The sequence below is a fragment of the Lissotriton vulgaris genome, chromosome 3_1 (genome assembly GCF_964263255.1).
Source record: "Lissotriton vulgaris chromosome 3_1, aLisVul1.2, whole genome shotgun sequence".
NCBI classification, from domain to species: Eukaryota; Metazoa; Chordata; class Amphibia; order Caudata; family Salamandridae; genus Lissotriton; species Lissotriton vulgaris.
Window position 1 is genome coordinate 1,050,504,642 of NC_141689.1, and position 14,412 is coordinate 1,050,519,053.

The 14,412-nt window shown below is 38.9% G+C and overlaps 1 protein-coding gene across 2 annotated transcripts in view; it reads right to left on the minus strand.

Moving 5' to 3' along the window:
- Nucleotides 1–14,412, minus strand: part of SH3GL2 (SH3 domain containing GRB2 like 2, endophilin A1) — a 702,686-nt gene that overhangs the window by 74,753 nt on the left and 613,521 nt on the right. For both annotated transcript variants that reach the window (XM_086961467.1, XM_086961468.1), the window contains exon 5: nucleotides 168–301. In XM_086961467.1, the coding sequence (XP_086817593.1) occupies nucleotides 168–301 (134 nt within the window). The remainder of the gene's footprint in view (nucleotides 1–167; nucleotides 302–14,412) is intronic.

Consider the following 14,412-nt stretch of genomic DNA (forward strand, 5'->3'; position numbering starts at 1 on the left):
TTTACCTTATTTTCCAGACATTTTTGAAAATGCAGATCACCACCAAATATATCAAGTTCAAAATATACAATTGTGGGTATAGCAAAACACCCTGAAGTAGATGAAAGAAGACATGATTTTCTGAAAAAAGCTCTAATTAAAAAAAAATATTCTAAAGGCACATGTACCTGTATTTCTTTCAAATCTTTGTCGTGGAGGTTCTGAAGTGGGTCAATGAAGTTTTGCTTCACATCAATGTCCAAAGAATCTTTGATGTCTGAAAGTTCCCTCATGGCTTCTCCAACATCTATGAGAGCAGGTCCTAAAACAGAAACATGGGAATTACAAATAAAGCTCACCTAGTTTATTTGTTATTCACAATATTATACTGTGGCACAGAGATAATACCAATATATGCTGTAACATTTATGTTAGCATGTATGTAAATGGTATTTCAATGGAGCAAACCTAGCCCAAAGGCAGTGGAGACACATGGCCAAAGACAAGCACAAAGTCAGCATGTAAGTGGACAGGACGCTGAGCTGTAGATGGTTAATTCTATTATTGTGTAGTGTTCTTTAAAGTTTTGAGCCTTTAAATGTTTCCTAACTTGGAAGAGTGTTGGGGAAGTCCTGATGCATATGGGAATGTTGTTCCAGATCCAAAGTGCAAAGATGAGAAAGGCCTGCTGCCTTTTTGGTTATTCACACTTCTTAGTCTGCAGTCTAATGTTGTCCTGGCTGCAGGTCGGCCAAGATCTACTTTAGATAATGAGCTTGTCTACAAGATAATCAGGGGTACTGACTTTGTAAATGTTGTTGCTGGTTTTGAAGATGGTATGGGCCGGCATAGAGAGCCAATGACTGAGCACCATCAGGATAATGGTGGGGTGATCTTTCATCTAGAGGCCCTGGATGAAGTGTGCTGCAGAGTGTTTAATGCTCCTAAGAGGTGCCAGTATGAAGTATGGGTGGCCATGGAGTTGGGAATTACCACCATTCAGATGTGAGAGTATGAGGGCTTGAACAGCACTTCTGAAGTCACTTTCTGGAATAAACAGTTTGACTTCTTTTAGAAGAAACAGCTGGCACTATGTCTTCTTTTTTTTGGAAATGCTTTCCTTGATGGTGAGGTTGGTGTCCAGGGTAAATCCAAGTAAGGTAAAAGCTGCAGTTCCAACCCATCAAGGTTTATGTCATTGAGCCAGATTTGCATTTTATCCTGTTTATTGTTCTTGGCAGAAGTTTTGTCTTGGTTGGGTTGAGCTTTAGGTAGGAGCTGGACATCTAGGTCAGGATAAAGTGCAAGCAGTGTTTGAGGCATTAGATGTCTTCAAGTAAATTTGTGTATCATTGACATATTAGTGAAACTGAATGCTGCTATCTGTGAGCAGAACATCAAGCAGCTCCATTTATAGATTGCATATGACAGAAGACAGTATGGAGACCTGGGGACATTACAAGTGATACGAAATAGCAATGTATTACCCAATACTGCAGCAGTAAAAGCAGAGGGCTGTGTGTTGGACTTGGTCCTCCCTGCAGGGTCATCCCCAAACCTTCTGACTTCACCCCTCTTGTCTTCTGAATTTCGCTTTTGTTGGCAGTAGGACTCTGTGTACTTTACCTCTGCTAACCAGTGCTAAAGTTCAGGGATTGTGCTTGCTCTTTTAAATGTAGTAAAACTGGCTTACATCATTTTGGCAAATGTAATCTACTTAGAAGTTCCTAGTATATGGTACTACATGTACCCAGGGCCAGTAAATTAAAATGTATTAGTGTGCCTGCAGCACTCATTGTGCCACCCATTTAGGCAACTCTTAAACATGTCCCAGATCAGTCTTTGCAGGCTATAGTGCAGCTTGAAACTGCTAATTTGGCAAATGAAACCTTTTGGCTGGCCTAAACCTTAATTTTTAAAATATATAATACACATGTAAAGTAGGCCCTAAACAGCCCACAGGGCAGAGTGCATTGTATTTAAAAGATGTGACGCTACAAGTTTTACATGTTTTGGTAGTTAAAAAAGTCCTCAATATGTTTTTCACTACTGTAAGGCCTACCTCTCCATTGGATAACATTGGGTTACACCATTACATTTAATAAGTGCCAACTTTTGATTGCTGCTTGAGGCCTGCCTTGTTCTTCAGAGGACTGCCCTGCTGCTTGAGGCCAGTCTTGCTGCTTGAAACTAGGACTTCCAGAGTGATTGGGCTAGTTGGATCACCACTGGTGTGAACTACAGGGACATAACAAGCTCAAAAGATCGTGAACCGTGCATGTGGTCTGTTCTAGAGTGAGTCCTGACCTCCCAAGTGGTGTCCTTCCACTCCTGGACCATTTTTGGCGGTGCTTAGGGTACTGCTCCTCACTCAACCTAAAATATGGGACTTGGATTTTTTTTCACAAAAAAAGCCCTTGAGAACCAACAGAAGACAAGGACCCCCTGCCTGATGATCCATCCATGGTGCATGGCCAGTCCCATTATGTTCTTCTAGGAGGAAGCAACTCTTATTCTGTGGGGCTTCTCAGTGACGGTATCCTGTCTTCTGTATCCCTCGTTGGCTACAGGCTGCAGTTTCATCCAGCTGGATATTTGCGACTTCCAAAAAGTGAAAAACTCTGAAAATAGAAATCTACACCATGACCCTTTACTGCAGCTTCCAACAATGGCACCTCCTTCTTGGACACTGCTGGCTGACTTGCCTGGGTGAACTTTACCTTCTCAGGGACGTTTCTTTACACGATCTTCTAAGTCCGAAGGTAAGCCATGCCGGGGCCCGAACCACCTTGTGTAGTTGGACCGCATTCCATTGCAGTTGGCTGTAACTTTTGACTTTGCCTTGGTCTCATATGACCAGATACTCAAGTTTGGCACTTTGATCTTTTAGGCACTATTTTTCACTTCAAACATTTAGAATTCATAACTCCAGTTCTACTGATTGGAATTTATTTCTTTTGGTGTCATTTTATTTATTAAAAAGTTCTCTGTTTGCCTGAGTGCTGTGTTTTTAATTTATTGCTGTTTGTGTGCTAAATAAATACTTACAAATGCCTCTAAGTTGTGCCTGACTGCTTTTGTGCCAAGCTACCTGAGGGTTAAGCACAAGTTAATTTAGTGACTTTAGTGGTTGTTGCTTGAGAAGGGCTTACGCCCATCTCAATCAAAAACATAAATTTCTTACACTGCATGAGATAAAAACTGTTCTTTGGATCACATTTCCATTGTTTAGTAGATGTAATATTGTGTACAACAGAATAGAGAAAAGGTGAAATCAGGAAAAGCACTTTATGCTAGTTTCTGCTGCTTCAACCTCAACAATTCCCAAGATAGAATTGAAGACCTTATTTTGGTGACAAATTGCGATTCACCCCATTTCGGTGCCCTCTTTGAGTTATCAAACCACCGAATCTGTGATTGCATTCCAACTAAGTAATTTATTTTCTTTTAAATGCACCCCATTTTTTTCAAAGGAAACAGGGCTGCATATCAAAATATGTTTACCTTTGTATGAGTATGGACAGGGACCACTGCCTACTCCCTAAAACTTTTTTTAAATTCATGAAGGGGAAGGGGTCCAAAAGTGACACCTTCTTCCTTTTTGTGAATGTGTTACCACCCCTATTTGGTGTTTAAAATGTAAATGTTTTGCAATTGGATTTCGCTTGTAAAACATTGATACATAAATTCCAATTCGGTAATTAGAAGGGACACTTACAAGACGACACCTCTGGATACTGACTCCGTATCCATTCATAATCCCATTTTAGGAGTCAAAACTTTTTCTTGCTTCTAAAATGAGTTTTTTACATAGTAAACAGCATTTTACCGGTCACAAATGCTGAAGTGAGGCATTTGTAGCTTTTAAAATGTTTCGCACATCTGGTCCATAAAATTCTGAGATGGTTTTCTTTTGATGTAAGACAATGGAAAGTCTAGATAGTCGGGACAGCTATATTAGATTGATCCCATGCTATCTCCTGTAGATATTCAGAGTGCAAAAAGTATCATATAGGGAAAGTCAGCATCAACAGTGAGCTATTTTGGGGAATGTAGTTAACTAATTAGCAAATTGAGAAATTCTCGGTCCAATTATAATCTCTTTTACATGTGGAGAAAGGTTCTGTGAAAAGAGAAAATTAAATCAGTGGAGATGCCGGAATAACGAAACAAACTCAGAAACTGGACACTGTTTTAAACACATGATCTGGGCCACTGACATGCTTTCTCATATATATAGATTCAGAATCAGGCTGTTGGAGTTGTCCAGTAGGGGTAGAGATGAACTTGTCCTTGGCGCATCTGAGGATGTTTCCTTAAGCAACAGTAGCATTGACACCATTTGAAAAAAATATCTAGAAAGTAATCAATATATACCATGGGTGTTTGGTCAAAATATCTATTTTTTTATGACAGATGGAGAGACAGAAATATCAGGAATAAAATACTGTGAAACAAAAATAATGCTGTGCAGAAATATCGTTTTCAAGAATATATTTTTTTTGTTATGTAATATCATTAAGATTATCGCATTCAATAATATAGTTATAAAAAAATTTGTTTTTAATTATTTCAATGTGTTCTAGTTTATACATTAATTTTATGTCTTATTATTGATTGTATAATTATGATTTTTCAAAATATAGTTTGTAATTTTAAGTGATTAAGATTTTCAATTGAATTGCTAATAGTAATTTATAGTGTCATATCAGGTTGTTGGGTTTGTAGGAGGATGCAGTGGGAAGTTAATTATTTATTTATTAATCATTTTTAATTAATGATGTGATTGATATTAATTATGTACATTATGTAATACTTATTATTTAAGTTTTATTTTAGGTACAGGTTTCTAGGTTTGCAGGGGTATCGGGTGGGAAGCTAATGAAGTAATAATTGATCATAATTAGTTATCATTTTTTATTAATATTGTAATTGATTAATTAGTGTGTAGATTGTGTCATAATTATATATTTTAGTTATATTTTAGGTGTGAACTGCTTGGTTTGTAGAGATAAAGAATGAGAAGTATATTAGGCAATAATTAATTGACAATTAATTATTAATTGTTCATTATTTAGATGTGGGATGCTACGTTTGTCGGTGTATAGGGTGGGAAATTAAGTAACATTTATTTTTAATTGACAATTTGTTATTAAATTGTATATTAATTATGTAAATTGATCAATAGTTTTTTTAAATGCTTTATACATACAATTTTTGTGTTAATTAATAATGTTTGTATTAACAGTTTTATAATTTTTTATAAATGAATAAGGCTATTGAAATATGTAATATGTTTGAAGTGAAGTGCTTTCACTACTGTTGCTCAGACTGGAGTGGGATTAGTAAATGTAATCCCTCCGAAGTGCATTGTTTTGCCTACTCTTGCATGGACTGGAGTGGATATAGTAAATTTAACCCCCTCTGAAGCCCAACGCTTTCCCTACTGCTGCACAGACTGGAGTGGGAATAGTAAAAATTCTGCCCTCCAAAGTCCAAATGTTTCTCTACTGTTGCAAAGACTGGAGTGGGAATAGTAAATCTTACCCCCTCCGAAGCCCAGTGCGTTTCCTACTGCTGCATAGACTGAAATTGGAATACTAAATGTAACCCATCCAAAGTCCAACACTTCCCTACTATTGCACAGACTAGAGTAAGAATAGTAAATATAACCCCTCCAAAGTACCAAACTTTCCCTACAGTTACACAGACTGGAGTGGTAATAGTAACTGTTACCCCTCCGAACTTCTACACTTTCCCTACTGGGTATAATATTTTTAGTAAATGTGTTTTGGAGGTTAAAAATTTGTAAAATGTAATTTATTGTGTCTGTGTATATATATATATATATATGTGTATATATATATACATATATATATATACACACACACACACACACACATATGTATGTAAACATATTTAAACACATATATGTGTGTATATATATATTTGAAAGAAAGTTGAAACTATGTAAAATACATGCAGGTAAAAACAAAACACAACAAACAAGACAGGGCACAAATTCATATACAGGAGGTCCCACAATAGGGGACATCCCCATTCTTACAACACTGACAGCACTGGAAACCCAACAAAGTCAGATAAGTGGTTCAACCATAGTAGATCCTTTTGATACAGTAATCGGAACACAGATAACCAACCTAACCGATAGGGTCATAAATGTCCCAGCCAGTACCACTTTCCGGAGAAAGAGCAAATTTATACCAATTACACCAAGAGACAATGTAGATGTTTTTAGTGACTTAGTAAAAGCGGATTTGGATAAATTACTCTTGACACGTTCCCCTAGTAAAAACTTTAACAAAGAACAATGGAAAGTGATCCAAAACCTTAAACAAGACACTAATACAATAATCAAACCGTCCGACAAGGGTGGGAATATTGTGCTCATGCCCAGAGAGATGTATATGGATGAGGCAAAAAGACAATTAATGGATACAACATGCTATTGTAAAGTGGATAAAAAATATCTGATCAATTTACAAGAGGCATATCATTAGAAACTGAAGCACTGGCAAGGGAGAGGACTATTAACACGGGATGAGGAACAATACTTGCACAAAGATAACCCAGTAACTCCAACATTTTATCTATTGCCAAAAGTGCACAAAAGCCTGACTAGACCACCAGGGAGACCAATAGTTTCATCTATAGACAGTCTCTTTGATCACACTAGCATCTACATTGACTATTTTCTCTTCCCTTATTTACAGGAACTAACATCATACACAAGGGACACTACGGATTTCATCCATAGAATCTCAAGTTTGGTATTAGACGATCAGTGTTGGTTGGTATGCCTTGATGTCGAATCGCTGTATACCAGCATAAGACATCAAGACGGCATCAAGGCATGCCAGTTCTTTCTGAAGCAACGCAGGGTGGAACATTGGGAACATACATGTATGTTACTTGAAATGATCCGGATGTGTCTAAATGAGAATGTTTTTCTATTTGACAGAGTCTACTATAGACAACAACAGGGGACTTCCATGGGCACCTGCTTCGCCCCCAGTTATGCCAACCTTATGGTTGGCTGGTGGGAGAAGCAGGTGCCTTGGAATGACCAGACGGAAAAGTGGGCTCTGAATGTGAGAAAGTGGACGCGGTATATAGATGACGTCTTTTTTGTATGGAGAGGTTCTGAACAAAATTTGAACTGCTTCATTGATTGTTTGAACACTAATGAAGTTAACTTGAAATTTACAAAACGTTACAGTAAACTCACAGTAGACTTCTTAGACGTCAAAATCACTATAACAGATAACCACTTGACCACAACCCTGTTCAGGAAGGACACAGCTGGGAATTCTGTACTCCATTCATCCAGTGCCCATCCTCCCAGCTTTAGATTGCGAATTCCCTTTAGCGAATTTCTAAGGGCAAAACGGAATTGTTCGGCGGAATCTCAATTCGAAAAAACAAAACAAGAAATGAAAGAGAGATTACGTGCCTGAGGTTACTCACAGAAATCTTTGAAAGAGGCCGAAGAAAGAGTAGATAAAGTAACTAGAGAAGAGGCACTAACATCAAAGAAAAGTATCCCCATGAGCAATACAAAGACTCCTGAGATCAGATTCATAACCAAATATTGTGGCCAATCCTATCAAATAAGAAAAATCTTGAAGAATAGATGGGATATCTCGAGACAGGACCCAATTCTAAGAAACTCCATTGGTACTACCCCAGGCATATCTTACAAACGCGGACAATCTCTAAAAGATTGTCTAGTACAGAGCCATTTGTCACCTAGGGAAACAGACTGGCTGAAAACAAATAAAGGCTTTAGGAAATGTGGTAATTGTAAGGCCTGCAGGGATAGTGTAAATTGCAATGAGATCGTTCTCCCCAAAACAAAAAAGAAATGGGAGATCAAACCCCGTATCACATGTTCTACTGAATATGTAGTATACCTTATACGCTGCCCATGTGACCTATGGTATATAGGGTCAACAACTGCACCAATTCGAAAAAACAAACCAAGAAATGAAAGAGAGATTCCGTGCCTGAGGTTACTCACAGAAATCTTTGAAAGAGGCCGTGCAATCACTAATAAAGACCTTTCATACAGTACCGCGAGGCACTTTAATCAATTCCATCGAAGTAAAACATCAGCGGCCAAGTACATAGGGTTAGCTACTATCAAAAATAACATCAGGGGCGGAGACAGGTTAGCTGCATTACGAAAATTGGAGTCAAGATTAATTCTTTTGGCAGGAACCCTGTCCCAGGTGGAATGAATATGGATGAAGAGCTACACTCTTATCTATAGGAGAAATAAGAAAGAAACCCTGTAAAGACCAATATGACTGAAAGTCGCTAGACTGATTACCCACCAGATATGTAAATCATTCTTGTTTTTAATTCCCCACCCGCCCACCCTCACACCCTAATAACTGGTACCAGCTAATCAATGTGGATTATGTAACACATATTTCTGCAACAAGACCTGATAACACACCTCCCCTAGACATAATAATGCACTATTTTTACCATTACAGCATACCAATATCTTCTCTTCTCCCATTTGTTATAGGTCGAAAAGGGAAGAAACTTCAGAAGATTGATTATGAACTTTGTATCTGAAAAGTATGAATTTTTGGTAGAAGGAATCTACATGTATGATCAGATATGTATACATTGGTAATACAATGAGTATATGGGGAGAAAGAAAGAAGGGAGACTACAAGGGTACTATACCAATATTGTCTCATATTTTGCGAGTTATCTTATGATTTACTGTTGAAATGAAGTTGACTACAGAAATATGTTAAAACGGGTACTAAACCCTAAACCAGAAACCAAACACTATGTAAAGCGTTTGGAATGTTGAGAACAAAAACGAATAGCTGGTCACTAGCACTTTTATCACAACAAATACACGAAGTTGGTATATATGGTCAATGAGTGTAATTGATTATATTATGTTTGCGAGTTTTTCATCAAACAAATTAGAGCCATTGATTGAAATCATGCATGTATAAAATATACAAAACAAAAAAACATTTGTGTTAAGGAACAATAAAGTACTAAATGTTGAAAAAATGAAAAAATGAAAAAATGAAAAAACGCAAATACACCTTTAAAAGGTGGTGTGTGAGGAACGGGGGTCATGTGACCAAGAACAACCAGGGTTGTTCAAAACGCGTTATCCTCGATCGTTTGCTGTGCCACAATAAATACCAAACAAAGGGCTCGTTTGAATTCTTGTTGACTCACCGAATTCTGTTGCTGCATATATATATATATATATATATATATATATATATACCAATCTTAGAGATATTATAGGAAATAGCATTAAAAAACATAGAAATTCACAGAAAAAAAGGTTATTGGGACGTTTTAATTTAGAAATAGAATTGAAAAAACATTAGAAAGTCACTAAAAAAACAAAGGTTCCAGAGACATTATAGTTAGGTTCAGGTTTTATGGATACAAAACCATGGAAATTCAGCAGTTATAGTTATCTCAAGTAACTATAACTAGTGACCTAAGGTAAGTGTTACTTGCAAGGTTTTGTGAGTGTGTACGTGGGTGTGAGAGTGAGTGTGTGAGTGCCTGTGTGGGTCTGTGAGTGGATGTGTGAGTGGTTCCCTGGGTCTCTGAGAGGGTGTGTGAGATGTGTTCTGCGTCTCTAGGTGGGTGTGTGAGTGGCTCTATGGATGTGTGAGTGGGAATGTCAGTGGTTGTGCAGGTGTGTAAGAGGGTGATAGAGTGTGTGAGTGGGTGTATTTTTTTGTAATTGGGATCTGGTTCTAGCGCTTGGACGCCCCCGGGCATCAATCGCGCTCTACAAATCAACATACAATACAATACAATCTGCAAATTCACCACAGATTTACAAGGGGTCCGCGCTAAGCACAGCAGTGAATCCATGGAGCCTTACACCCCCCCAAAAAGGTTTATGGACAATTTCTTCCAATGAGGGGTGACTCACGGCCCCCTGCATCCGCCCATGGGGTCAGGATACATCTATCCTGACCCTTTTTTAACATATATACAATTTGTTCCCACCACCCCTCCCCAAGAACCCTCTCCTGATTGACAAAATGGCGGTCAAAGCTTTTCTTTCAGGTTGCAGCCAGCCAATTACGGCATTCTTGTTGGCGCATGGATCCCCTGATCCACCACAGTAGATTTGCAATGGATCAGCATCTCTAGATATACATAAATAGTTTTTCTTTGATGACTCAAAAAGCTACTAAACAGATTTACACCAAATTACATAAAGCACTCTTTCTAAACCAAGATCTAGCTTTCTGCCAAATTTGGTGTAATTCCATTTAGCGGTTCAGGCTGTAGTCATGCCTACATTTCCTTTGGGAAATTAAATGGGGAAAACGCATTATGGGCCCCCCTTTTTCCTGGCCCCCGCTTGACAAATCACCCAGAAACTTTTCAGACAGGAGCTGAAGTAAGTGTCAAACTAGTTTTAAAGGTTGTAAAGATTCATCAAACTGCGCCAAAGTTATCAGCAAGACAAAAAAGCTTCCTATGGAAATTAGATCCTACATTGGCCTGGGTGACTCCTTTAGTAGGAACAGAACATCCATGTTTATCTAATTATACTGCCTTTGTCTCTGCTTTTACACAAAATTTTGAAAGACCGGGTCTGGAATCCTCGGCAGAAGAAGCTCTGTGCGACATCCAGCAAGGACACCAAGACGTTTTACAATATATAACTTGCCTGAGATAGCTAGCCGCAGAAACCGCTTGGGTGGAACACACCTTGATTACCCTCTTTTGCTGAGGTCTTTGTGAAGAAATCAAAGATGAACTGGTACATTTAACTCAAACTGATACCATGGAGGGCCTGATGGACTTGTCCTTATCTGTGGAATACCATCTCAACGAACGTCGGTCAGAAAATTGAAAGGCTTGTATCCAGCAGTATATGGGAACTGCACGTTCCGTATCTCGCAAAACAGATTCATCCTTACCTGACACCTCTCTGTTCTATGGAAGAAGAACCCATGCATACAGGATTCGCTCAAAGGCACTTCTCTGAAGCTGAAAGTGCTCACAGAAGTGAAACAAAGACTATGCCTGTATTGTGGTTCCTCTAGTCAACTGATTCCTAGCTGTAGTATTCATCCATGAAAGCCCCCGGGAAAAGCCAAATGCCCTCTGTAGGAAGGAAGAGGGTGGGATGGTCTGGTATACCGTCAATCTGGTCTTCAAAAGAAACATCTCATTCTCGTTTTCTCTTACCCTTGCTCCTAGGATTGCCCAATGGTAGAGGGAAGAGTTTTAGATTTGTTGGGCTGTGATGCCAGTGGACCATATTTAGACAAGAATTGTGCTACTGAAAAACAAATACCCTGTGTTCACAAGGAAACACTGGAACAGGTGCATAGTGTGGATGGAACCCCACTAGTCTCCAGTCCCATCAAAGAACACCATTATTATGGCTGACCTTTGGAAGGCATCGGGAATACCTGTCCTATGAGCTATGATCCTAGTTTCTCCTAATCATGTAATGATATTGGAGATCCCTTGGCTGATTAGGCATAATCCTTACATCAATTGGGAAACCAGGTGGTTTCCTTGTCCTCACATTTCAGTCAATAATTCTGTTACGTAACAGAGGAATATTGGTAACCAAAGGAAATGCTGATAGTGAAAGAAAGTGAGTGTATATCCATATATACTGTAGAAGGAGTTCCTAATCATTACCAGAAGTATGCTGACGTATTTCAGAAACCAAAAACTTTGACACATCCTCCTCACAGACAGCTGGACTATGCCATACCTTTTGAACCTTGGGCAACAGTACCTTTTGGAAGAGTATATTCTGTCACCGAATCAGAAAAGGAGACACTGAAGCAGTATCTCAAAGAAAATCTACAAAGTGGTTTGATTATACAGTCATCACCACTAGCCGGGGCACCACTTTTCTTCGTTCCAAAAAAGAGACTAAACATTTGCGACCATGTACTGACCCTAGAGGATTAAACAAGATAACGTTCAAGGATCGTTTTCCTTTGCCTTTAATTAAGGATATTTTAGTATCCGTAAGAGGGGCACAGTTATTCACTAAATGAGATCTTCGTGGAGCGTATCATCGCCTTCATGTCAAAGAAGGAGATAAGCGGAAGACCACTTTTAGAACTCCCCCAGGTCATTCTTAGTATAGGATCATGCCCTTTGGGCTGACAAATGCTCCCCTGCATCTTTCAAAGATTCATGGGCAGTATATTCGCAGATTTGTTTTAACCAAATTGTCATGAAATAGCTAGACAACATTCTTGTTTATTCTACTAACCCAAATAATCGTCATGCGCACCCATTCAAGTTCTAGAAAGATTACAACAAAATAGTTGGTTTTGCAAACCAGAGAAATGTGAATTTGACCAACCAGAAGTTGAATATGTGGGTTATCAAATTAACAAGAAAGGAATTGCCATGGATCCACAGAAAATGAAGGACATCATGGCTTGGCCGTCTCCACCAACCATCTAAGAAACCCAATGTTTTCTGTGAATAACACATTTTTATCACCAGTTCATTGATAATTTTGCCTATCAAACAAGTTACATTTCTCAAACACTGAAAAAGGAGAATCTTCGGCAAGGATTTAAATGGACTGAAGCTGCAGAGAAGACCCTAAGAAAGTCTTTCACTGAGGCACAAATTCTGCGTCGTTCAGACACGACCAAGAAATTTAATGTAGAAAATGACACCTCAGATAGGGAAGTGGGTGCTGTTCTTCTCCAAAACAAAAGGGGGCAATGGGCTTGAACACCCAGCATTTTATCTCTCCCTTGTGCTGTCAGAATTGGAGAGGAATGACTCCGTTCTCAAACGAGATTTACTAGCAATGACATTAGCCTGTCGTGAATGGAGATAATTTCTAATGGGTATCAAGGAGCTATTTGAAGTCGGGATAGATCACAGAAATCTACAATGTCTTTGCAGTATTCAATGCCAGAACAACCACCAAGCTCATGGGCCTACTTTTTTAGCCAATGCGACTTCACCTTTACTTATATACCTGGTTCCTTGGATGCCCACACAGATATCCTGAAAGTCCAACTATTCGACAACAACACATTATAAAGCTACAGTGCATTATTGGGACTGTTTAATCATTTTTGGATAGGGTTTGGTCTGGCTACGCAACTGTAACTACAGAAGAATGGAAGAAGGTAAACAATCAACTCCAACAACATGACAAACATTAATATAAAGAAAAAGCGTTATTCCTACCTACAAAAAAAGTTCAAGTAGAAGCCTTACAAGTGTGCCATGACTCTCCCATTGCTGGCCATCATGGTTTAAAGAATACTCTAGAACTAATACTCCAATCCTTTTGGTGGCCATCCATATGAGAGGATACCAAAAACTATGTATTCTCTTGCCCGATATGTGCCCAAGCTAAATCCCTAAACCTATGGGGTTACTTCATCATTCACCTGTTCCTCCAGCACCATGGCATACCATATCCACAGATGTTATCTCTTCATTGCCTTCATCTGCAGGACATCAAATCATTATGGTGAGAGTTGACTCCTTTTCGAAGATGGCACATTTTACCGCTGTCAAAATACTACCCACTGCAAATAGTTGGGTAGGATCTTCATGAATGAGATCTTTCCTCTACATGGCCTTCCACAGGTCATTATATCCAACCGTGATCCTCAATATATATCTCAATTCTGGAGACGCTTCTTCAAGTCTCTTCACATAGATACAGCCATCTCTTTTGGATTCCATCCCCAGACCAATGTTCAAACTGAATGCCTTAACCAAAGCTTGGAACAATATCTCCGTTGTTTTTGAAATGTTACCCAAAGTGATTGGACTACTTACTTGCCACTCGCGGAATTCTCCAATAATAATGCTGTTCATAGTGCATCCAAGGCTATCCCCTTTTTCTGTCCTTATGGCTACCATCTGAGAGCCTTTCCTTTGACCTTTTACCCGCCATCTCTGAGCAGTTAGGTGACAAATACATGCTAATTTACAAGACACCAAAAAGAAAATGAAACAGTACATCCTTCAACGCCAATCTCCCTCATATCACTTGAATGATTAAGGTAGGCTCTCCTCCAAATATTTGCTACATCACCTGTCCCCTAATAAATTCAAAACACACTTTTATGGCCCTTTTAGGATTTTCCAAATAGTGAATCCTGTGTCTTTTCAATTACAGCTGCCTCGTTCCTGGAAGGTGCATCCGGTATTCCATGTCTCACAACTGAAACCCTATATTACCTATCCCTATGAGCGGGTCTTTTCCAAACCTCCTGCAGTTTTGGTTAGTAATGTTCCTGAGTACGAGGTCCAGGAAATCTGTAACTCTCAGTTTTTTTTAAACTCTTTATAATTCCGAATCCAGTGGAAAAGTTATCCTCCCAGTGACAGATCTTGGGATGATGCTGACTCTGTTCATGCTCCATTCCTGGT